The 24,258-nt window shown below is 39.4% G+C and overlaps 3 protein-coding genes across 3 annotated transcripts in view; all 3 read right to left on the bottom strand.

Moving 5' to 3' along the window:
* Nucleotides 1-225: 225 nt before the first annotated feature.
* Nucleotides 226-2,623, bottom strand: nkx2.1 (NK2 homeobox 1). Its single transcript, XM_031727091.2, has 2 exons — nt 2,084-2,623; nt 226-1,469 (listed from the first exon to the last, which is right to left on the bottom strand). Exons 1-2 carry the CDS (start codon nt 2,448-2,450, stop codon nt 793-795), a joined length of 1,044 nt encoding a protein of 347 aa, XP_031582951.1. The 5' UTR covers nt 2,451-2,623; the 3' UTR covers nt 226-792.
* An 8,760-nt stretch (nt 2,624-11,383) lies between these two features.
* On the bottom strand, nt 11,384-12,769 carry nkx2.9 (NK2 transcription factor related, locus 9 (Drosophila)). Its single transcript, XM_031727092.2, has 2 exons — nt 12,610-12,769; nt 11,384-12,363 (listed from the first exon to the last, which is right to left on the bottom strand). Exons 1-2 carry the CDS (start codon nt 12,767-12,769, stop codon nt 11,789-11,791), a joined length of 735 nt encoding a protein of 244 aa, XP_031582952.1. The 3' UTR covers nt 11,384-11,788.
* An 11,329-nt stretch (nt 12,770-24,098) lies between these two features.
* The window catches only part of slc25a21 (solute carrier family 25 member 21), a 94,348-nt gene continuing 94,188 nt past the window's right edge, over nt 24,099-24,258 (bottom strand). The window contains exon 10 of the mRNA XM_031727071.2: nt 24,099-24,240. Coding sequence (XP_031582931.1) covers nt 24,218-24,240 — 23 coding nt within the window. The 3' untranslated portion in view covers nt 24,099-24,217. The remainder of the gene's footprint in view (nt 24,241-24,258) is intronic.

The following is a 24,258-nucleotide window of genomic DNA, read 5'->3' as shown; positions in this document are numbered from 1 at the left end:
ACTTCTAGTTGCTTGTTCTTTCTTTCATTGTATCTGCAAAATACTAATAATACTAATAATAATATTAATAATAATAATAATAATAATAATAATAATAATAATAATAATAATAATAATAATAATAATAATAATAATGATAACCCTGCTCATTTTTGTTTTGTTGTCTTTACCTAAATGATTATTTAATTTCACAACAAAGTTTAACTGCTTGGTTTCCATAATTTATTAATAGGACTGTTTTGCTGTAAGTCAAATATCTATATAAGTTACAAAGAAATAAAACGTACAAATACCAGTGAAACGACAACAAACCGGCAATAGCGTCAAAAACTTTGTACAACAAATAGCTAAAATTCAAACCTTTTACTGAAATATACAAGCTAGATCTACGGCTTACATTAAATTCTATTATAAATCAGAGTCATCACATTTGTGTTTGAGGAGGGAAATTTAAGAGCACCCAGCAGTCCTGCAGTCTATCTGCGTCCCTGTTTCGGGTTTAGTTTTCCCAACTATGGGGCCTATTTGACTGCTGATTCTTCTTTTGTGTCAATATAATTTACATAAATAAATCCCAAGACTTTTACATCCGCAGTTTGTGAACAAGTGTTTCTTCCACAAGAGTCACACTTCCTTTCGAAATGGGGAGGAGAAAAAATTCAAGAAGAGCTGCGTCGGTTTCACTCGGTTCTTGTTCAAGTGCGCACATTTACAGTGAAACTTGCCGAGCATTAACATAAAAATGTCTTTTCTTTTTTAAAATTAGATTTAAATCATAGCCGGCGCCTCTTGTCACCATGTCCTGCCGTATAACAGGGCTGAACACTGCAAGGCCGAGCCGTACTCTGCGCCGGGGGAGTTGAGGTGGGAGAGGCCGGCCACTTGGCTCTGAAGTGAGGGCGGACTGGAGGAGTGCTGCGCCAAGTCTGGAGAGTGACCTGTGCTTCCCACCTGCTGGGTCTGATGCTGGCCGAGGCCGGACGTGTTGTTAGACATAATCATGACATTGCCCCCTTGCTGGTGGTGCGTCTGAGCGGAGGATGTGGGCGTGTGGCCGCTGCCTTGGCACGGCTTCCCATCCTTTACCAGCACCGGCACAGCTACTCTCCGAGGTGACTGCTGCTGCTGTTGTTGGCAGGAGCCGCTCTCCTGCTGCATCTGCTGCTGGGAGGCTTTGTCTTTTGCCTGCCTCTTCATTTTATACCGGTGATTCTGGAACCAGATTTTCACCTGGGTCGGGGTGAGGTGGATCATACTTGCCAGGTGTTCCCTCTCCGGCGCCGACAGGTATTTCTGCTGCTTGAAGCGTCGCTCCAGCTCGTACACCTGCGCCTGGGAGAACAGCACTCGCCTCTTTCTCCTCGGTGTGGTTGACAGAGAGCCCATGCCTTTACCCACGTCTGCCAGGGAACTGAGACTGCCCATGCTGCCCATGTTCATCCCCGACGAAGAGCCCATGAAGCGGGAAACTGAGGGGGAAAAATAATTGTAATTAAATTAATTTTAAAAAAGTTATATTCTCGTGTTACATAGAGACATTTATATGGAGAGAAAATTTAGTATGGACAAATATCATTTGCAGATGCAAAATCAGCAATGTTACTCAATTATCAGCTTTTTAGAAATCTTCACGGGTCTCAAAGAAGCAGACACCTTTATTTACAACACCTAAAACTCAAAAGTGTCAAAGTCAAAGCGTGTTCATAAAGTGACAAACTACATCGACCAAATTTAAGGAGCCGCTCATAAATGACAGCAAAGCTGTTACTGCTGGATGAGTGTGAAAGCCCTGAAGGAAAACTGTTCCATTATTTTTCTGTCGTGAGAATCTTTACAAATGTTGGAATCTGTGGATTAAAAACTTGAATATTTGAGCGATTTCTGCCCCTCCTTAATAGTAACATCTAAAGTACCGAAACTTGAAAAATTCAAATTTTGTGCCGAAAAACGTAAAGATTATAAAAACTGTACTGCAACTCCTAAAATACAGCATCGCGAAACATCCGCAAAAATCTGGATTTCAGCTCAATGCGGACTGTGATAACTCCAAGCTGGAGTCAAAGAACAGGTGCAGGATACTCACTGGTGGAAAAACGCGGATCTGGGTTGGCTCCGTACCAGCCGGTTGCCGTGGCGCTGCCCCTCATGCCGTCTTGGTAAGACGGCAGGTCGCCCATGTTGCCCAGGTTGCCGTTACAGTAGCCCCCCATGGCCGTGTGTGACAGCTGAGAAACACCTGCCGCAGTCATGTGGTAAGCCGCAGACACAGTCCCATTATGGCCCATGTGGTGCTGCTGCATCGCCGCCTGTGAGACTTGCGGCTGCCGGTAAGAAGTGAGAGGTGCCCCCAAGTTGTTATTCTCCATACTTACTTTCTTATAGCTCTCCTCAAGGGGACTCAAGATATCGGAAACAGAAAAAGGAGTCGTATGCTTAGGGCTCATCGACATTGTTCTGGGGCTGGAGAGGGAGAAATTAGAAGGCAAGGCAATCTCTCCTTCTGCCTTTTTTTTTTTTTTTTTTTTTTTTTTTTTTGGCCAAAGCCCCTCTGCTTCCTGTTGTCTCAACGTCGATCCTGGTAGATGAACACGTAAGAGAGCGCCTCAAGTCCGCCTTAATTGGATTGAGTGGGAGCTCGGTGCTGGCTTTGGTTTGTTTTAGCTGGGTGCCAGGTTTAAGGCTACCATCAGAGGCGGGGCATCGCCAACAATACAAAACAGCTCTAGCCTCCTTTCGTCGAGCGTAATTTCATTTACAAGACATGTGCTCCCCTCCCACTAACAATAACATAAGCACCGTACATGATCATAAATGTTCATCCCCGAGACTGCAAGCGGTGTCCGAGCACGCTGCAGCTGCTGCATGTGTGGAGTTTGGGACTTGTTGATGTTACTGATGAACACGTGGCTGCACCTTGAGATTGCAGTGACCACAATACACTTTATTAACTGTAGTGATGTTTACGAGGGCCTCTTGATGAAAGGAGGCCTATATGGACTTGAGAGTTGGAGAACCACTCCTCAGTTGAACTACTGACTTTTAATGGCCATGAGAGGCCTCCAGTGATTGCAGGATTGTTTGTGTTATGCCTTATCGTACTCAGACATGCAAAAGTGCACTTGCGCGGAGGGAAAATGACTGATACTGATAAGTAAATAAATACACATCCGCGTGTTAAGTGGCTGCGTAAATGATTAACCCCCCTCGTTTTTTTTCTTTTTTTCCTTTTGATATCATTGGACGCAAGGAGCGCATTACCTAAATTCAGATGCACACACTCGTCTAAGAGACCCAGTGAAAAAAAATTGAGTCTGGAGTAGGAGAGGCTCTCATGCGAAGTTAACGGCGTTCAAATAGCTACTCTCCTGCTGCACAACGCCAGGTAGCCCTCAGTAGCATCTTGCCGTAATGCTCAAGGAGGCATTACTGTTTAACCCAATCATATCTCATTTGTAAAATTTTGCGCAGGAGTATGAGAAAATATTTTTAAAAGCCTTTTGGTGCCTCTGAGTTCACTTTTAGGTGGAATTCTCCTCTTCACAAACAATATATATATATATATTACTATTATAATTATTATTATTATTAGGATTATTTTTTGCTCTAAAGCAATATCTTACGTATAGGTTACAAATCCCACGAATTTATAAAATTACAGCGAGCATAACAAATAGGCGAATTAAAATTGATGCAGTAACTTCTACTTACACAGTCTGTGGATGCCTTGAGCCTGTGCAAATATTAAACAGATAAAACAGCTGATAATGTAGAGGTCTTGTGGGGCGGTCTAACGTCAGGTGCCAGATGCCGCAGAAGTCTGCGCCTGCAGACCATCTCACCTACAGGAATTAAGGAAACACAGCGTCTTCTGGTGGCAACCCCGCTTGGCCGTTGCGCCGTGATCTCCTTCACTCCGCTGTGATTCTAAATGGGTTTTGTTTTTGTTTTTTTATTAAATGATATAATATTTGCTTGTTTGTCATAGTAAGAATGGCGCAGTAAAGGCAAAGACCTGCCAAACGGGAGCTAGGGTCAGCGCCGTGAGTGTGTAGCCTGCAGTGGCATACCGATCACTGCCACTTTGTCACGGGAATCACCAGTTCTGCTATTTTCCTGGCTTGTGAATATTTCACGGCTGCCTGCATGTCCTTGCAGGATAATCTGCGCTCTATTTACAGCCCACTAGTCCAATTTAAGGAGCCCCCACAATATACATATCAAAACAATTCAATCCATTCCATTCCAAAACAATCCAATCTTTAATGAAGCAATATTGTCATATAGTCCAAGACTAAATGTTACAGCTGCAATAAATTGTTCGGATGATAGCCGCGGTGCGGGTGCATAATCGCAGGCAATTAAAATTACAGCATCTTTCTGCATCCAAGGTAAATCTTGCTTATGCATTCCTTAATTACGGAATTTCGCAAGACATTCTTAATCATCTAAATCAGTACTTTTTTCCTGTTCTGGCACACAGTTATTACGGCCAATTAGTGGCAATTAGTTCAAATGTTCCGACTAATTCCTCACAATAATGAGGACACTTTGAAGTGGCGGGTATGAGGCTACCGAGCCTTTGTTACTGAGGCTTCATGTTGTTAGTTATGAACTGATTGGTGCATGATATAATCAACAGAGCAACTACAGACCTTGAAAAATAAAATGCGGGCGATAAAAAGTAAAAAGGAAGTTGCTTGCTGTTGTCAAAATCAATTAAACCCTTAATTTCTTTTACATTAAAAAAATATCTAGAGCAACAGGAAAATAACAAATGCACCACGTTTAAATGTTATATGAAAATACCGGACTTAATTAATTTCCAAAAACATCCACACTCGCGTTTTCATCAATTTATCAAGGATACATAAAATAAATCTATCTCTCTTGGAGTAATATGACAAATAATAAATACCATGTTATTAAATTAGTGCAATTTGTATTCAAAACCAGCATAGTGTTCAGGCCACTTTACAAAGTTATCTTTGTTAAATGTCAACAGTGTTCTTGTGCCAAAACACTAACCCTGCCTGATAAACCTGCTGACTCTGGCTTTATCAAAGTGGTCAGATTAGAGGTGCAGCAACTGCCTGCTATTGCTCCTGCAGCCTTTGGCTTGCCTGAATACTCTTTTCTTTCGAAACTTACTCCAACTTTTGTTTTCTTGACTAAGCTGCGCCACATTCACCTTGTACCCGGAAACAGCCTAAAATAGAAGGATAGAAAAAAAAAACAGAGAGAAAAAGTGGGCTGCATGTGTGTGCTGCATCATTTCACGTGAAAGTCCTGGCGACCTCGTGAGTCCTTTCCTTGTTTCAGCTTTCAACTGTGAACTACAGGAGGTCACTAATTAATAATAACCCTTTATTTCCCCACCTTATCATTTATCCAATCAGCTCACGTCATTCTGAATTTTTGAGATTTATTTTGTAGACGTTGAAAAATCCACATGGTTCAAATGAGAGGTGTTATTGGACCCTGTCACACAGCCTTTGAGGAAATGCTGAAGCATGACGTCACGAGACGAAGCCAATATGATGCCACTAGGGGCAGCCATACTGCTGCACCCAATCAGCAGCTTCAAAGTAACGTACTAGTGGAGTTCCAAAAAGTGAAACCAGTGTTTTTCCAGTGAAGCACGACCCCTAGCGGTCCAGAGGCTCTCTCCATCCAAGCAACGAAAATCACCCTTTAGTGGATTGCTTTCATGACGGGAGTGAGAGGGTTTCCGAAATGATACTGTGTGTTCTTGCGCCATCTGGAGGTTGGTGGTTTATGAGCAGCATATCCCAAATAAATGATTTCAATCACGTGGAATTTACTGATAAATACCCACAGACTGTTACTAGCATCATTTTGTGGACATGAAAATTCTTACCTAATGAATGGTATGAAAAATAATGCCATTACACAAATTCAGAAGTGGGGCAAGCTAGGAAAGCTCTTTAGTGTTTTAACTAAAACTAGACATTTGGGATTATCCGTTGAAAGCCACTTACAGTTATTTGATCAGACAGTCTTATATCTGTATGGGTGTAGAGGTGTAGGGCAATGAAGACATTTCATATATTGAAGCTTTTCACATTATCATTATTTATCTGCATGTAGTTCTTTTATTGGATCTTATGTTACTTTTTTATGTACTCCTTTATTGTTTATCTTCTACAGTTCTATTGTGTTTCTACATCTTTTACCTTCTGGCCTGTGTTTGTCTTTTAAGTCTTGTGTTATCGTAAAGAACTTTGGTCAGCCCTGTTGTTGTTTTTAAAGGTGCTTTATGAATAAAGTGGTATGGTATGGGATTTTAAGTGGCACAGACAGAAATATCTGCCTGTATATTTTAGGTTGAGACCAAATGAATACAAGACAACGGGAGCTGTTTAACTCTAAAAACATTATTATGCAGTGTAAACTTGCAAAACTTAAGGAAGCTCTATCTGCATTTGGACATGAGTAATTTATTGATAGATGTATTTATTTTAGTTTCTTTTTGTTTGTCTTGCTCTATGGTGACATGTATTGAATGACCCTATGCCATATTTGTGTGTATTTTCTCTTTTACCCAAGGAGGGGGTAATATAATGCTAAAGCTTTTCAAATTTAAACTAAATATTTTCACTCTTTGGCCCTTCCACAAAAAAACCCCATATATTTTTTTTTAAATATGCCACACTAATTTATATCAGGCAGTCTATTTTTTAAATGTGCAGTACGGAGTATAAAACTGTAAAAAGTCTAATGTAATACACAGACTCTGACTGAAGTACAAAAACATCATGGTGAACATCAAGAGAAACATGAAAGTATAAGGAAACTGAGTAGTTTGAACAGGTCAAAAAGAATACAATTAGTTTTTCTATATATGTTAGAAAAGAACTCAAACTGTGATAGTTTTGGTTTGGTATTAAATCACCTATGAAAAAGTGCTGGAAAGATCGATCATTACACAATACCCAAATTCCCACAGTGGGTAGCAAACTGCAATAAGGGATCTCATGTCTCCCAGCAGAATTTAAATGCAACAAAGTGAGGTTGGTCATGACACTCAAAACCTGAAAGACTAATATTTTCAGTGTAGAAGTGTTGTTGCCACATCTGTTTGTTGAATTACTTCCTCCAACAAGCAATCAAATCCTTGCCATTAGAAACAATCTGGACTAAACGCAAAGGCAAAAATGGTGGCATGTGGAACTGAGGAAGGTGCAGTGTGAATACCATGAAGAGCAACTGAACCCTCTTAAGTCCTGAGCTTATCAACAAAGGATCAAAGAAGGGTCGTTCCCACCTGATGACCCAGTATTTGATGCACCTACCAATCCATTCTTATTTCCAACATTACGAGTACCATCATCAGATCATATTAGCTCTAAAACTACATTCACATTTCTTTAAGTACTTAAATGTAGCACTACTTCACTTGAGTCATGTTATTGGACTTCACCCTTCTACCCCAGAGAAAAAAATACTATACTTATAATCTGTGAGTTAGTTACACTGAACAATAAAATGACTAAAGATGTGTAATAATAAAGTAATAATAAATCTTCTGTATTACTTTTCATACAGAGAGGATTATGGGGATATTCCCTTACTTCTACTTTATATTGTACTTGAGTATCTTTTGAATACAGTATTCTAACAGATAAGTATCTCAAAAATTTCTCAGCCTCAAATACCATTAAATTCTGAGATACTGATGTGTTATCCAGTTTATTGCAATTAAATGATCACTGATCTGATTTATTGATTTAAATCAGGATATATCTTAGTTATTATTGAAGTCCTGTAATCCATGACATCTTGCATGTTTCAGGACTAAACACGACTGTATTTTTGTCATAGCTGATAATGTGATTTTTAAATGTTTCATTTACCGTTTAACCAAAAGTCTTTCATTATAAAGTAAGAGGAATATTATCAATATGCTAATATCAATAATCTTCAGGGACTTTTTCAGCTTTGACTGCAATTATTTATATTTGTCATTGGTTGTAGCAGCTAGAGCCTATCCCTGCTGTTCTGGGCAAAGGGTGAGGTACACCCAGGATATAGGCTAAATCAGTCTAGCCTGCATGTTTAGGACTGAGGGGGGAGGCTGGAGTACCCGGAGAGATCCCATGCAGGCACAGGATAAAAATGTAGACTCCACACAGAAAAACCCCAGTCAGCTAAGTGCAAACCACAGTGATAGCCACTGTAGAAATAAGCTAATGCTCTCTTTTTCATTTACTTATTTTACTCTTGCTTAAAAGATAACTTTACATTACTCTTTCAGATGAAAAAGGATTTAAACATAGTGGACATGCTGATGTAATGCTTTACTCACTTAATGTAGTGTTGAGTGAGAAAAGCCTTACATGTATATCTGCTAAAATTACTTTTTTGCTCAAAGGGGTGAACAAAGCACATTAGAAGATGGTGCCCCACTCGGAGGTAAAGGGATGCTCAAGAGCTAGGGGCAAAACACTGAGACCCCTGGGAGGGCTGACTGCTAAACCTTGATGTTACTCCACTGCACAAAATTCTAAAAAACAAAATGATTGGTGTCTACAAAAATAGCTAAGCTACAGCAAAGCAAACTCAGAAGTCAATATATTCTTGCATGAAGAACACAACAAACCAGAAAAGGAGCAACAGTGAAACTAACTTGTGCGTTTTGTGTGGAGGCAGGGCTGGACTGGGGCAAAAAATCAGCCTGGGCATTTTGACTAGGGACCAGCCCACCAGGTATTATAGGAGAGCCATAAAGCCTTTGAATGAAAACAAACGCTGTTGTGACAGTGATTTACACTATCTTGTTGGTATATATGTATCAATCTAATAAACTTAAACTTACGGCATCCTCCCTATTCTGGTATTTTAAACAGTATTTAGCGGAAATATTAAAAAACCTAACTAATAGGGTTGCCAAATCCCAGCAAAAAAAGGGAACCACCCCTCACCCTCCGCCTCATGATGCTTAATCTACATAATAGACTTTAATTTAATGCATGTTTAACCTGGCCCCCTGGTAAAACTTTGCTAGACCTGCACAGTTACCAGCTGTCAGCTTAGAAAAGGATCCTGGTGTTATTTGTCTCTCAGAAACAGTTCATAACTTTCCGTCAACTCATTCATGTCACCTAAAAGGTAAACCTGTTTCTACATCACCTGTTCAGCTCTGATGATTCGGTAAGGACATCTCCTGGTTTCATCTTCACATTTCCCTCTCACCACATATCCAAACCGACATCATGACCAGCAGCTTTACGGCTGTGGCTCCAGCAAACATCAGCTGATACTAGAAGGAAATACTAAAAAAATTCTAATTGCATTCATTTTCATCTCAATACAGAACTTTAGAGTTTGACCTCATCGGCTGTAATTTGTCCAGGCCAGAGTCGATCATGACCAATTGGCCAGTCCACCACCTTTCATTGTTTATACGGTCACAAAAAAAACCCCAAAACAAAAACAAAAAACATCGGCCCATAAAGATGAAAAATCACTATAGGCCCACCGGGCAATTGCCCAGTATGCCCGATGGCCAGTCCAGCTATGTGTGGGGGGCTACGCAGGTGTGATGCTTGCAGATTCAGACAAGAGAAAAAAGAAAAGTGAACAGCTTTCCATAACACAATGATGAAAAAAAAGACAAGAAGGACGTTTTTGACTTTGATTTGTAGGTTTGTAGTATAGAAAGCAAACAAAATAACATCTGACAAAATAACCGTAAAGGCCAGTTTGGGGTTAAAATGTTTGGTTTTAATGTTTTCTCTACAAAAAAATATAAGATTTTAAATTTTTAAAAAACAGTTTGAAAAGGTGGCAATATTTGGTGAGCATCTTTACAACAATTTAAAACTCCTCCATGTGGCCTTAGCATGGACCTTATAGCTCCTTATAACTTTCCTGGAGGGGCCCCAGTGCAGGCCAGTGAGTAAAACTATAGGATGGGCATGTATTAGCCTGCCCATCCTTTTCAGGCAATTCTTCTGACCAACTTAAAAAACCAATGGCAACCTCTAAAAAGCCTGTCTTTGTCACCCTTAAACCCCAAGATGCTTTAAAACACCATTGTGCAGTTAAACCTCATAAATTTGTCGCAGGGACTGATTAAACATCACGGGAATTGAAACACCAAAGATTTTGTCTCGGTCCCTTTTGGATGAGGGACAATGGTCCATTCACAGAGAGACACCCAAACAAAAAGAGCATTTAAGGAGAGATGCAGCGAGCTGAGGGGTTCGGCCAGTCCCCTCCATATGTGATACAAGGTGGCCCCAGTGATGCGGACAAAGGGCCAGGTGACAGTGACGATGGGCTGCAGGGTCACAGGACGAGCAAACAACATTATAGGGGGCGTGAAAGCAGAAGACCCCCCTCATCCCTGATGAAAAACTGACATGATTTTAAACACTGAGGCATATTTTTCAGGATAAGCATGAGTGGACCTGCTTTCTTGAGGTGACACAGCAATGTTAAAAATAGTATGTATTATATTTAAAAAGATCTATAATATTACAAGTAACAATGTAGTGAGTGTTTTTGAATTACTCAAGAACTGTTGCGTGAATGCAGACACACAAACACCCAAAAGTGTTGTGCATTATACTAGAAAACATCAGTAAGAGCTCATTTTGCCTTTTTAAATCATTTGTAAATTAAACCGATTCAATTGTGGAATAAATAATACTAAATTCATGCATGAGAAGTGAAAAAGGGTTGATGATTTGCCTTCAGTTACTGCTATGCCCCTCAAAAATCACATCATCATCATAATCGCACACGCACACACACACACACACACACACCAAGATTTCCAGATAAAGTTAATAGCTATATTAAGACCACTTTCCTCAGAATAACAAAAGTTAATTGTATAAAGGAAAAGCAGCTCTTAGTCCCAGACAACAACAGGGTGCTGTAGAGGGACAGGCCTTAATGTTTACTGGCTATTCTTATGCCAAACCTAGTCTGTTCAGACATGATGTTTGCTCAGCTTTTGGGTGCAAAATTCGTTTTTAACATTATAAAAGCTCCCTGGGGCCTCTGTCAAGACTTGCTACATTTTTTAGATTAAAAAATTTCTTTTTTTCTTTTAAGGTTGTTTTTATTTTAGAACTTCACATACATTTTTACACAAAACCTTTTGTAGGAAAACGAAAACCTTTTATCTTTAGCTTAGTCTTTAGAAATGCATGCACAGGGTACACCCTTTTGGGGCCAACACATAAAAAAGAAAGAAAGAAAGAAAGAAAGAAAGAAAGAAAGAAAGAAAGAAAGAAAGAAAGAAAGAAAGAAAGAAAGAAAGAAAGAAAGAAAGAAAGAAAGAAAGAAAGCACATTACATTGTCAAAATATCATACAAAATATGAAGAATTTTATTAATAATTTTGTTCACAGAAATACAGTTAAATCTTTAAAAAAGTATCCTTAAAACCAACAAATGGCATATTCTCCCTTCATACTTATATAGCGGCTTTGCCCCTATTCTTCTATCCTCTTCTACCGCCTAATGCAGCTACTGGAACTCAATTATCAAGTCATTTATGTAAATATTACATTTAAAAAGGCTTACAAATCACACGAATACACCTCGCTGGGTAATTAAAAATCTAAAGGCTACAGCAATAAGCCATGTAAGAGAAAACAACATTTAAAATTTCCGCATACGTGCGTAAAAGATGTGCAAAATATAATTCGTTCTATAGAAAAAATCTAAACTTTTAAGTGGCTCGAACATTTACAAAACATTCAGAAAACATTTGATGCCGTTCTAAATGAGTTTGTGCGTCGAAACGAGACCTTTACTTGAAAGAATTAAGATGAACCGAATCACTCCAAAAGTCTCTCCAGGCGAAGCTGGAGGCCGCCGCCGCGGCTGGAAAGTGCTGGTGGTACCTTGGAGGAAGAGCGACGGGGGATGGATGCTGAAGTGATGTGTAAGCTAAAGGGAAGGGCACCGGCTGAGATGACGGAGGTAAACACCCAAATTTCTCAGAGTCAAGTAAGCATGTGTGAAAGGGTTTCCCGTCTCGGACCAGGATCGGAACAACGACTCTGCGCAACACCGGCGGCTGCGGGATTTCTACGTCCTGCAGTGCTCCTTCTGCTCGACCTCGTTTCATCTTGTAGCGGTGGTTCTGAAACCAGATCTTCACCTGGGTTGGAGTCAGGCTCAGCAGCCGTGCCAGCTGTTCTCTCTCCGGACCCGACAGGTAGCGCTGCTGGCGGAAGCGCCTTTCCAGCTCAAGGGTCTGGGCCTTGGAGAACAAAACGCGGCGTTTCTTGCTCTTCTTGCTCTGCTCAGGCTCTGAATCGAGGGACTGGTCATCGGGCTTAGTTGAGTCAGGAGAGGCCTCGAAATTGCAATCGTCAGAAGCTGTAGAAAAAAACAGCAAGTTAGAATAAGCATTGTTTAAACTGATGTGCCTTACATCTATCTATCTATCTATCTATCTATCTATCTATCTATCTATCTATCTATCTATCCATCTATCATTTTCAGAAAGCAAATTGTTAAAACATTTCAGGGTAGTCATAGTCCCCCACCCCCCTTATTTTTAAATGCTGGTTGTTTTTAAAATTCATTATCATCCATCTGTCATGGCTTTAAACGCCCACTTACACATGCAAAGACTCCGATTGCAGTCGATCCATGAGTTGTACGGTGAGCTGGAAGAGCAAGAGGAGTAAATCGGGGAAGACCGCTTCGCTGCATCCGCATCCTGCTCAGGCAAATCCAGGATGCTCCTTACGGAAAAACTGAACTTGGTCGGTGCAGCCATCGTTTCCTTTCCTTGCATTCACTCTGGGTTTGTTCTGGCCGATAAGGAGCAAGCACTCAAACCAAATTTATCAAAAAAAAAAAAAAGTCCACTTCACGCACTGTCCAAACACCAGTGTGCGGGCTGGCTTCCGTATTTACACAAACAGCACTTCATAAGCTGCAAACACAAGGGCGCTCGCTTATAAATAGCCTCGTCCTCTGCTGAGTACCTGAATAGCTCGAGTGCTGTCACCCAATGATGGTTAGGTGTGAACTGAGAAAAAAAAAATCCTCAGAGCTTCAAGAATGAGCGAAGGAAACACTCGTCATCATTACCGATTCGTCCCGTATCGTCAAACTGGGAAACAGATAATGGTAATTGTTGGAGCTGAATCACATCTTGGGTGGCAACTGACAACAGAGCCCGTCCCACCCCCCCACCACCTCCTCCCCCTTTTTTGCCCAAACAACGTGTCCAATATTTGCATACAAAGTGAGCAATTAGCGTGATGCCTGCCAGTTGGTTTAACTAATACGCCTCTAATGGGCGTATTAATTGCAGGCGTGAGAAGTCTTGGCGTTTATGGACGGCGGAGGGTTTCCAGACTTTGTTTCCGAAACGTCCTTTGACATATTTAGGGGATTTTCCTCCTTTTGGACTAGATGATTTATTATCATGTTTAATTTGGGGGCAAACAGAAATGTTAAAACTTGGTTTGGAAGATATGATTTGAACTAAGGGTGTTATATTATTGACAAATATTGTTTTTTAAAGGTATTTATCGTGTTTAGAACTGCTAATATAATTGCGATAACTGTAACCCAACAGCAGATTTTTACCTAACTTTAACACGAAAATAAGCCTAGGGGATTTTCTGAGAAATTGCTGCAGTGGTTGGTCAATTTGTTACCCTTGTGCTGCCTATAAAGCACATTAATTGCAAAGCGTGAATCCAGTCTCATGTTGTTGTTGGTGGTGGGGGTGCTTTTCCCCCTCCCTGCTTCTAGTAACTGATATTGATATCTACCCTCAGCCACTTCACCAAGGTGCACGAGGGCCGAAGAGGAGAGTAGTGGTGGACATGCCTCCCCAGTCGTCCTGGGTGGTCGGACGAGGGGGAACACAAATACATGCCAACCAGAGAAGGGGAACAAAGAGGGAAAATGTAGCCCCGCGTCCGAGACCCGTTGGAAGCATTTGTTCCAGTCAAGATTTTGCATTTGTTCAGTCCCGCAATAATGCCTGATTGACGCCCCGGCACAATGTCCTTTAACTTAGCAAGATAAATCCGAGCTTGTTCTGTGTTGTCATGGTTTTGAATGGAGCTGAATAGGATCTGGGACACTATCTACTGCTCTGCGTCTACTGCCACCAAGTCTATAGCCCAAAGCAATATTCAGGACTTGTTAAATTCCATTTAGATTTCCGAGTTCAAAAAAAGTCGCTGACCTGTATTATTACCCCGCCAAAATGCTCTGAAATCCACCTTTACCTATCGTTTTACTCTGTTTTTACGCACACGTAATCTCGTCCATGAAAACCAAACAGTGTTAAGTAACCTTTAAGTGTTTGCATCACGCACAAACGTCTTAAAAGACGCACTCCTCCCGAAGCACATTTTGTGTGTACACATCGGCCTCCCAGTGGTTGACAAACAGCAGAGGATTACAGTACTGCAGGTTAGCTGGAGTGGGTAGTTTACATTGGGCACTCGATTGGAGAGCAAAAACACCCAAAAGCAAAGAAAAGTCATGTCCAAAGAGCGGGAATTTCTTTGACCCAGCAGCCCCTTAATCTATTTAACACCCGCGGGCTTCAGCCAGAGTGGGCTCTCTGCATCTCCCAAGAGCTCTCCACTGCCAAATATTTACTCTGTTGTTCAGCTCTCCATTCCCAATCCCTCCTCAGCCAAATGGAGATTTTTCTCTCATGGTTCTAGTCAGCAGCTGAAATGACAGTTTCCCTAGAGCTTTCCCTAGATCTTCGACAAAGAGACCTCTTTCTATTTTCCACCCTGCAATCATATATATATAGTAACTATATATATATATATATATATATATATATATATATATATATATATATATATATATATATATATATATATATATATATATATATATATATATATAGTTATATAGTGACAGTAGAAAGCAACATTTAAAATATGGACTGATAATTTTTTTCAATAACTGTATTTAAAAAAAAAAAAAAAAAGCTTAGAAGTTATTCTTCCAGTCAGGGAATGTTTGAGCTTTTACAATAAATGTTTAATGAAGTCTGTTCCATATAACATTCTCAAGTCATTTAATCAGTATTTGGTTTATAAGCTCATTTTTTAAAAAAAGAAATCGACAGAGTGCAAGTAAGAGTGTCCTAACCCGGCATATTAGATTTTATAGGATTAATTCACAGACCTGAGCTCATGGATTTGCATTTTTTTTATTTATATTTTTATACACAGTGCTTCCTATCAGCATTAAATCCTTAAGACAGAATGTTTGGACTGTACTTTCATGAACTACTAACAAGAAAGTTTAAAGCAAGCAAAATCTCAGCAGTAAAAATCTGGAGTCAATTTGGATTCAGTAATCTTTTTATTCCAACTCACTCCAAACTCATGCCACAGCATCAATAAACCAACTACTGACATATATGTATTATATTTGTGTCTAAAGATGTCGCATCGGAGTAAAAGACAAAAACTGCTGAAAAACCCCCCAAACTTTTATCTGATTTCAGTCTGACTGATTATTTAACACTTACATGGCAACAATGGTTTCTCTGTTACTTCTCAGTGCAGTGTGGTGTCTCAGCGTAACATCACGCTCCAGCAGCTGCACCTGCTGCTGATGTCCTCTCCTGTAAATGCCATTAGCATTTTGGACAGGGGCTGTGGGGGATAATTACTTGGCAGCCACATCACTCTCGCTGCAGTAAACTGGAGTCTTGTGAGGCTGCTTGACCGTACAGCAGCTGTATGTTTGTACTCGATGAAAGTGTGTCAAAAAGTATTGTTTTTAAAGACAATAAACCGAAGTCAAAGACTTTTTTTTAATAAAAGGAGTTACAAATCAGAGGGATGAGGAAACTGAAAATAAAAAAGAAAGTATGCTAAAAATGTAAAACGAAGCCACTGGAGGCAAAAAAAAATATTTGAGAGCACCCTGAATTTCAAACTGATGATGTTTAGTGGAAAATAAATCACTTTTAGAAATAAGAATGAAGTGGAGACAGAAAAACCAAGAAAAAAAATGAAAATGAAAAGCTAAATATTCATTTTGATCATTTAATCATACAATAAAGTTAGGACTGATCATTTATTGATCACTGAAAAGAAACAAACACACCTACTGTCAGTGCAGTCCTGAACTCAGAATAACAGTTTATAAACGGTGCTTGATTGCAAAGCATGATCAATATACACCTTTTGAAGTCAAGTTGATGGAGAGACCCACATTTATAAATATTTACAGATTAATTGATATATAACTGAGCTCTTGTCCTGATTATGACAAGACCAATATACAATAAATGACTAATTGTAATCGTTCTATTGACTTCTGACGCCATTAAAAGAAGACATGAATAAATGGATCCATATGCATGCAGAGATGATTTAAAATCTACAACATTAATGACATGAGTATTCTGTCACCAAAATTCTTTTAGGCAAGAAAATTCAGTTTCACTTGCATGCAAATCCTTCATCTGATGATGGTTAGTGTTCATTTAAGAGAAACAGCATTACTAAAAAAACAAACAAACCAAGTAAAGTAGTTTTCATTCATGCTTTTATATACGCTTACTTTATATTTCGACTGCATGATGTATATTTTTAAAGCCTTCTGAGTGTTGTGGATGCATCTGACATGTGTGATACTTGGTTGCCCTCTACAGGATTCACATTAAAACTGAGAGGCAGACTCGTGTTGGCATTTTCCAACCAATCACAAGCTGTGGGCGGAGTTTATTTCACTAAAGTCTATAAGCTCTTTGAGCTTAATGTAGCTCCAGCACCCTTAGTATCCCTGCGCCAACATATACAGGCAAACAGGTATGACAGCTCTGCAGTGTCTCGGCTGTCAGTGATGCGATAGCTTAATGTTTTCATCTATTTCTACTAATTCTTTGTTTCCTGAAGGGCTTCAGTTTTGTGAACTATACAGCTATGGGGGAGAAGAGACTCTTGCTCTTATTGTCCTTACACTTATTTTTCCTTGCTAATCTTATGACGTTATGTTATGATGTTTGCAAAATGAAACTACAAGGAGAATGCAATGCTTTACAAAATACAATACCCTTGAAAACAAACACGTACAGCATATTTATGCTCGTAACTGATTATCTTTATTTTTAAAAAAAAATATATATCTAGCATTTTAAATACAAGGTTTATAGATACAGTTCACCACCACCATAAGAAATTTCTGCTGGTTAACATTTGTTAACAGCTTTCTTTGTGCCAACTGTTCAGTGGGTCTAACAGGCCAGGGTCGAAGTTCAGTTTATCACTCCTTTTAGCTGTAATACTGTACATAATCGATTATGGTTTTGTAAGATGTGTAAACACTGTTGATTTTTTTTTTTACCTGACTTTTAAACCTTTAAAAAAAAAAAGGTTGTATTTTTATGTACATTTAAATAACTATTTCGGCGGGTGGTCATTAATTTCATATACAGCAGAACCTTCAATTTGAATTGACGTTTTTTTTTTTGTTTGTTTGTTTTTTACCAAGTAACTTGAACTTATCAAGATAAAAACAACTTGACCTGACATATATTCACACAGACAACCAATAGCAGGAGGGATGCACGCAGTGTTTAAGAAAAAAAATGCAAATAAACGTATACTTGCGTAACAGACGTCACAAGCATATTTGAAAGTGAAATAAGTTCAGTCTGAAATAGAACTCAACATAGTTACAATTTTACTAATTGAACGAGCCAATCCAGGGAAGTAAAAACTTATCATTTACAATGGACTACAGACAATTAAAATTTTATGTGTGTAGTACATGATTCTGGTGTTTTATTAAAAAGTCGTGGAATAATACTTCAGAAATGTTCGACGTGTTCCCTAAAGATCCACCAGATGGCGCCACTGCATTTTACAATACACAGACTTGCCCAGGTAAAGTGTGTGTTGGCACAGCAGCGTTTGTGACCCCCTGCACGGCGTGTCACCAACAAGGACGTACGGTGAAACTAAAGAAGATTAAAACAAATTGTTCACAATTTTGTGTCAACAAAGACCAAATGGAAAGATTTTAAGCGGTTCTAACTAATTCAGCTATTTGCTGCACAAAAATGTAATCCCTTTATATTATTATTATTATTATTATTATTATTAATAATAAAGACAATATTTAACTCACTCCACCCTTATCTTCAGACAAAATTTGTTCCCTTTAGATTCCTCTAATGTGTAATTTTCATTCAGTTTTTGAACTGAAATCTTATTCCAGTGTCTCCACAGTGCGTCCCGATTAAGGAGGCCTTGGTGCTTCAGTGCTGATGTATTCCTGTGAAATTCTCTCGTCTTTATGAAACACATCAATCACAATTTAACTGCATGTTCCCAGAGAGAACGATGAAATGGTATTCTTATTTCTATCATCCTTAAATTAACATGTACTTCTATTTTTCGGCGCCAGGCTCCAAATTAAATAACAAAAAAGGCGGGCTATCAGAGGGCCAGTATTTTGTCAACGTCCACGCTGACATTATACATCTGACTCTCTCCGACCTCTGTTTGTGTATGAGGATATTGAACACTCAGTCCACTCAGTAATCTAATAACACTACGTAAAAATCTGAAGCTCCTGTGCCCAAACTTGACTAATTGCAGGAATGTTTCCGCGCTTGTGCGGGGATCTTAATGGATGAGGAAATTTAATATAAGTCCAGCCCAGGTATGACTCAAGGATTCCTCGTATCTACAACGCATAACATAGCAGTGTGGTCTGTATCAACACCCCATTTGCACTTTTTTTTTTCTTTTTTTGGACAAAGTAATCGGCGCGTAAAAGCGCAATAAAGGTAGAGCTCTCCATTTTCCCCCCAGTGTCCTTGGTACGGGACAAAGAGAGGTCCAAATTAGGGCGGAATGAAATATTTAATACTAATGGATGCCAGGTGCCAGAAGAACAGATGTCAAAGTGATGTATGCTTAAAAGTGTCGTAAATATTGTTTCTTTTTGTCCCTCTCCGCTGAAACCCAGGCCTGGCCTCTGAAACACGACTACATTCGTCGTTAACCTGCGTTCGTCCTCATTAAGGCCGCACTAAAGTTACCGGGCCACTCAGTCCTGGAGAAGTGCTAACCTGTAGAAAGACTTTAATGGTGTCACCGCTATTTGGACTGCAAAGGTTAGAATCGTCGGTGCGGGTTATTTTAAAGGCGCCAAGCGATGGCATTATCCTAAAAAACAGCAGTGTCCACACAGTAAAAATCCACACAGTCTTATCTCGTTTGTATCAAACAACTGGAGGGGAAATCACGTCTTTTACGCTTTAATAACGCGGATTAGTGGTGCTCTTGGGTGACAAGCTGCTGCTGGACCTCATTTCTCCGAGCAGCGCACGCACGCACGCACAAACACCATAACTCTCAGCACGTGTGTATCTTATTGCAGATGTCAGTCATTTTGGGGACAGTTAGTATGAGATGACAGACTTCCAACCCCTTTGTGAAACAAGAAATCACTGCGTGTCCCCATAATAACCCATTAGTGGTAACTTGGATTTCCCACAGGATCTTACTGGGAACATTAAACCTGGAGCTGGGAACATTTTTTTTAACACCACTCTGTAACTTTCTCCACGGATAATCTGAGCAGCGCGGTGGCTCTGCGTCCCAAGGTTGTAGATAAGAAACTCTGTCTTACACACATTTTTTTTCAGACCACAAAGAGGAAGTAGCAGTCTCAATCCAATTTCAGCAGCTTGTTTCATGACACAGGGGCTTAAGTCCCACTGGTACAAAGTCACAAAGCTAATAATAATAATAATAATAATAATAATAATAATAATAATACACAAAGACTTTAATTGCAGTTATTGTAATATTATTATTGGATTATTGTAATATGCTGTAGGCTATTTGGTTTAGCTATTAAAGTGATCTTTGCCAAATATTGGACAAATCAATACCCGGGGGGCGGGTATTGATTTGTCCAATTTATGTGCTGCCTCTTAATTTCAAGAAAAGATGATTATTACGAATTCATTATTAAAGTCTTGTTACGGACTTTAAATGCGCACTGTTTGACAATGGTCTGCCTTGTGGGTTCTATAGTAAGTGTGTCACTTTATTTCTCTGTGTCACACTTTCATTCGTCTTGAGATGAAGGTGTCATCCGATTGAGTGGAGAGTAAAAGGTAAAAATGTGGTAGCTCAAACTACATTAAATGGAACTAATGACGCATTAGAACGGTGTCTAATTGATCTGATTAAAGGGCGACCAGCTGAATGGTTGATGCCTGCTAGAGCATGCAGAACGTTGCCATTTCGTCATCATCATCATTTTGAACATCATCATTATTATCGCATTTGCGATGGATAGAAAATGAATGTATTTGAATACGAAAATTTCTCAGTTTCGATACTGACCATTTTTAAAAAGATTACATCATTTAGGCTGTTACGTTAATAAAACGTTATTTAAAATTATTATGAGATTATTTTAGTATCCACGAAAATTAGAATTTCCTCCCATCTTTGAATTAATTCGGTCTGAGTCGTAAATTGATTTGTAAGATAAATGTTAGTGATTTACGTTTGCATCTCGAGTAAAGTGGGCTAATTTTATATTAGTGCATCTCCTTAGCCCACTTTACTGGAGATGCACTAATTTTTGAATGGAACTAAAAGACACACGGGAAATAAGTTGCGCTTAATGTTCAACATTTCTTTTGCATTTCCACGAGGCTTAATCGAAATCCTGCAACCACACAACTGTTTTAACGGGTTTACAGTTTAGCAGATACCAAAACAGTCTAACAGCCTGAGAAACCAAGACCAGGGAGTCTAGTTCAGCTTTTTCTTTTGTTGTTTTTAAAATTTTTGTATAGCTGCACCACAGCCTTGTGGTGACAACTGAGCTCCTCATGCCTTTACTTGTTGAACATGAGGAAATTAAAAACAAAAGGTGGGTTAGTGACTTCGCTCACACACGAAGCGGATAGTTGTGGTAAGAGTGCCTGTGTCATCCGAATTTATGGCTGTTTTGCAAGTATAGTAGCACAGGTAAACAAAATCATGGAGCCCTTTCTTATCACTAATTATTTTTTCCCTCTACCCAGATAGAGGCCTTAAGATGTCGTTTATAACCTATGGATATGTTTTTCCAAATAAGAGGATGAAGCACACTCCATAACTTTGCTCTTTAAGAAGAATATCCTCGCGTTGTGTGCTTCATGTGACGTGGACCACATGAATTTCCGTTTGTTTCATTGCAAATGCAAATTGGACGGAGCGCTTATGTTTTCACTCAGTATGTTACATGATAAGCATTCACAGCTTAACATGTTTATCTGCAGAGAATTACCAGTCTGAGTGTTGATGGATTATCATCAGCATTACATGCCAGTGTTCAGTTTTCTGACAGATTTTTTCTTTTGGAAAAGAAGAAAAACAGAAGTAAATCGAAACTAGGTATTTTTGCCAATATGTAGCTTCGATATTCATGAAAACGATCACAACCACGCCATGCACTTTGACGTGAACTGCAATATAAGGAGGTAAACGTGCAGCCATGCAGTACGTGTGGCTCCCAAACACAGCTGTTGGAGCTTGCGATTCCACTGAAGGCAAATAGAAGAACGGAACTATAAACAAGTGAAACAAAAAATTACAATTCCTCAAGTCGTCTTCTTTTTGAGCTCATAAAAATATTAATAAACGGTCCAGTGTCTTGTTCTCAAACAGACCACGTTATTAAAGCATCCTGGTTTAAAAAACGGAGAGAGAGAAACAGCTTTAATAAGAAAAATCTGAAGGGGCTCAAAGGCTGTCACATCAGTGCAAACAAGCAGAGGAAGTGTTAGAAATTCAAGCATGTGACAATGTTATGTTATTTAGAAAATGCCCCTCGAGCATTAAATTATGGATTTCGACGTGCTATGGAAGAGCTGCACTTGCTCAGGCATTGTGTGTGCGCAACACCACCGGACGCACGCTGTTTGTGTGGGCTATCAAACGCTGGGGTATGCAGTCGTCTGCTTGGCAGCATATAGCACCAAATAACATGACTCAGTACATCCTGCAGGAGCTGGACTATTTCAAATAGAGCATGTTCGTGTTTTTAACGAAGCATTAATGCTGTAGCCTGTATACATACATATTTTTTTTTAAGTCTTAAAATAAAAGTGTAGACTGTAACTTTAAAAAACCAACAAGCCCACTGTTTTTCAGAGTAGACAAGAAGATAAGCCTGCTACCAATCCAGCTCTGATTTCACAGAAACCTTATTAGACGAGGAAAAAAATCATTTGGGTTATGCTCTCTCCTGCAGAGCACAGAACGAAGCTCTGACTCCATCATTACGCAATTTGTCTGACAAGTGATGCGTTGCCTTCACTTGAGGTATGAACAATTCAATTCGACACGGACCATTCTGGGCTCGTGAACAGTACAGGCGTGTGACAGCCATGTAGAGTGTGCAAATCATGCGTGGAGGCTCACTGATGCCAACATACTCCATACAGGCTAAAACGCTATTATTTATACATTTAGTCTGATAGTGACTACAGAATTTTATTAATTTATTTGTATGTGTTTAATCCACTCTAGCAGCATTCTTTAAAAATACACTATTGCTATTAGTACTAGTTGAGTTTTACCGTTAATAAAAGTACAAATTACAATAATTATAATAAAAATAACAGTCATGATAATTTGCAACAGTTTCACTGACTGTAATAATCACATTATTTTTAATTAATTTATGGGAATTTTTGAACAACTGCGTAAAAATCTACTGTCTATTCTTTACAACTACCGTTTAAATGTTAATAGTTGTGGTGCCATTAATCAGATAAAACATGTATTTCGCTATCATTACTATTATTATTTTAAAACGTCACCCAGTTTCAGATAGCCTCACCTTAGACATGTATTATGTCACAGAAACGGGAGGAAGGTGCATGCCCGTCCGGCCTAAAAATGCAGAAGATGGAGCAGTTTGGGAAGACCTTTGATCCCTCGCTCCTGACCTTGTGTTATTTCAGCTACCAGAGGCACCCCAAGGCAAACAAGTTGGGCACGTTTCTCCGCCGTAAACATTATCCTTGTTGCATCAGCGGCCTGGGAGCGGAGGAGGGTGGGCAGGTGGGTGCACAAGAGGTGATGCAGCGATAAATAAATAAAAAAAATAAAACATAAAAAAAATAAAAAACATAAGAAAGAGTCCGTTAATACAACCCCAACTGGTCTTCTTATGACAAATAACCGTTCATGAAGGCAAACACAACTCCAGCGGGGGAAAAATAATTTACGCGTTTTTAAAGACACGTCTATCCGACTTGCAGTGCCGTTGAGGCACTATAATTTGTTCAGTTTCTGAGTTTGACGCCATCCTAGCAAAGGTGGGAAAGCTAATCATAATATAGGCATCCAGCATCCAGCCTGCAGAGCTGTGCGTGCTGAAACAAATACCGAGAAAGACTTTGTGTACATTCTGGCCCCTCAAAGCCGCTTCGGTGTTTAATGTTAGCAGAGGTTTTCAACAATATTCCTAATTGCACTGCAGCGCAGGGGTGCCGTTTGATGTTTACATGCACGCTGATCTCTTTAGATTGTACAGAGATGAAGGTCAGTCATGCACCGTGGCCTTCTTAAAATATGACACGGAAAATCCAAAGCATGTGTCAAAACGGGGAGTGAGCAAAGGCGCAAAATTATGGCATGTGTTTGTTTCTCGTGTCGGGGAGCAACAAATCTTTCTTATTGCTTGCAACTGGGGTTTCTGTGCAGAAAGTACTTGCGTGCTGAACATGTGAAAGTAAGGAATATCCCCTCTATAAGACACTGAGCTGCAAACGTTGAGCTTGAAAGGCAATCGCGTAAAGGTTAAGAAATAAAAGGTAATTATGTTATCACATAAGAACCTTAACAACCTGCATTCCATTAACGCTCGCTGGGCATAATTGGCTAAAAAAATTGGCCTGTTTTGCGCAGGCTAAGCCTAAAGAGACGTGCAGCTTAAAATAGAAACGTGAAAATAAATAATTGTTAAAAAAGAATGATTTAAATTGTATTTTTCTTTTGACACGTGTCCGACTAAAAAAAAAAACAACGAAATAATACCTAATTTCAAATGGGCACAAAATTGAAACCTGGCCATGGTTTTTAACTGTGCCATTTATTTTCAAACTGCATGACAAAAGAGATTCATTTCCAAAGATTAAACATATTCGCCTCATTTTCACCAAATCGCTGGCGCGTTTGGTCTGCTTTGCAGATTATACCAGTCTATGCTCGACGCCTGAAAGAGAATAAAAGA

The sequence above is a fragment of the Oreochromis aureus genome, linkage group 19 (genome assembly GCF_013358895.1).
Source record: "Oreochromis aureus strain Israel breed Guangdong linkage group 19, ZZ_aureus, whole genome shotgun sequence".
In the NCBI taxonomy this organism is placed as follows: domain Eukaryota; kingdom Metazoa; phylum Chordata; class Actinopteri; order Cichliformes; family Cichlidae; genus Oreochromis; species Oreochromis aureus.
Note: the sequence above shows the minus strand (reverse complement) of the source record. Positions and strands in the feature narration are given on the sequence as shown.

Bases quoted from the DNA above. Each gene is read 5' to 3' on its own strand.
- nkx2.1 (XM_031727091.2), bottom strand. From the start codon at position 2,450: ATGTCGATGAGCCCTAAGCATACGACTCCTTTTTCTGTTTCCGATATC. The intron at 1,470-2,083 runs GTGAGTATCCTG...TTTCCCCCTCAG, and splicing joins AGATCCGCGTTTTTCCACCA to TTTCCCGCTTCATGGGCTCT.
- nkx2.9 (XM_031727092.2), bottom strand. From the start codon at position 12,769: ATGGCTGCACCGACCAAGTTCAGTTTTTCCGTAAGGAGCATCCTGGAT. The intron at 12,364-12,609 runs GTAAGTGGGCGT...TTTTTTCTACAG, and splicing joins CAATCGGAGTCTTTGCATGT to CTTCTGACGATTGCAATTTC.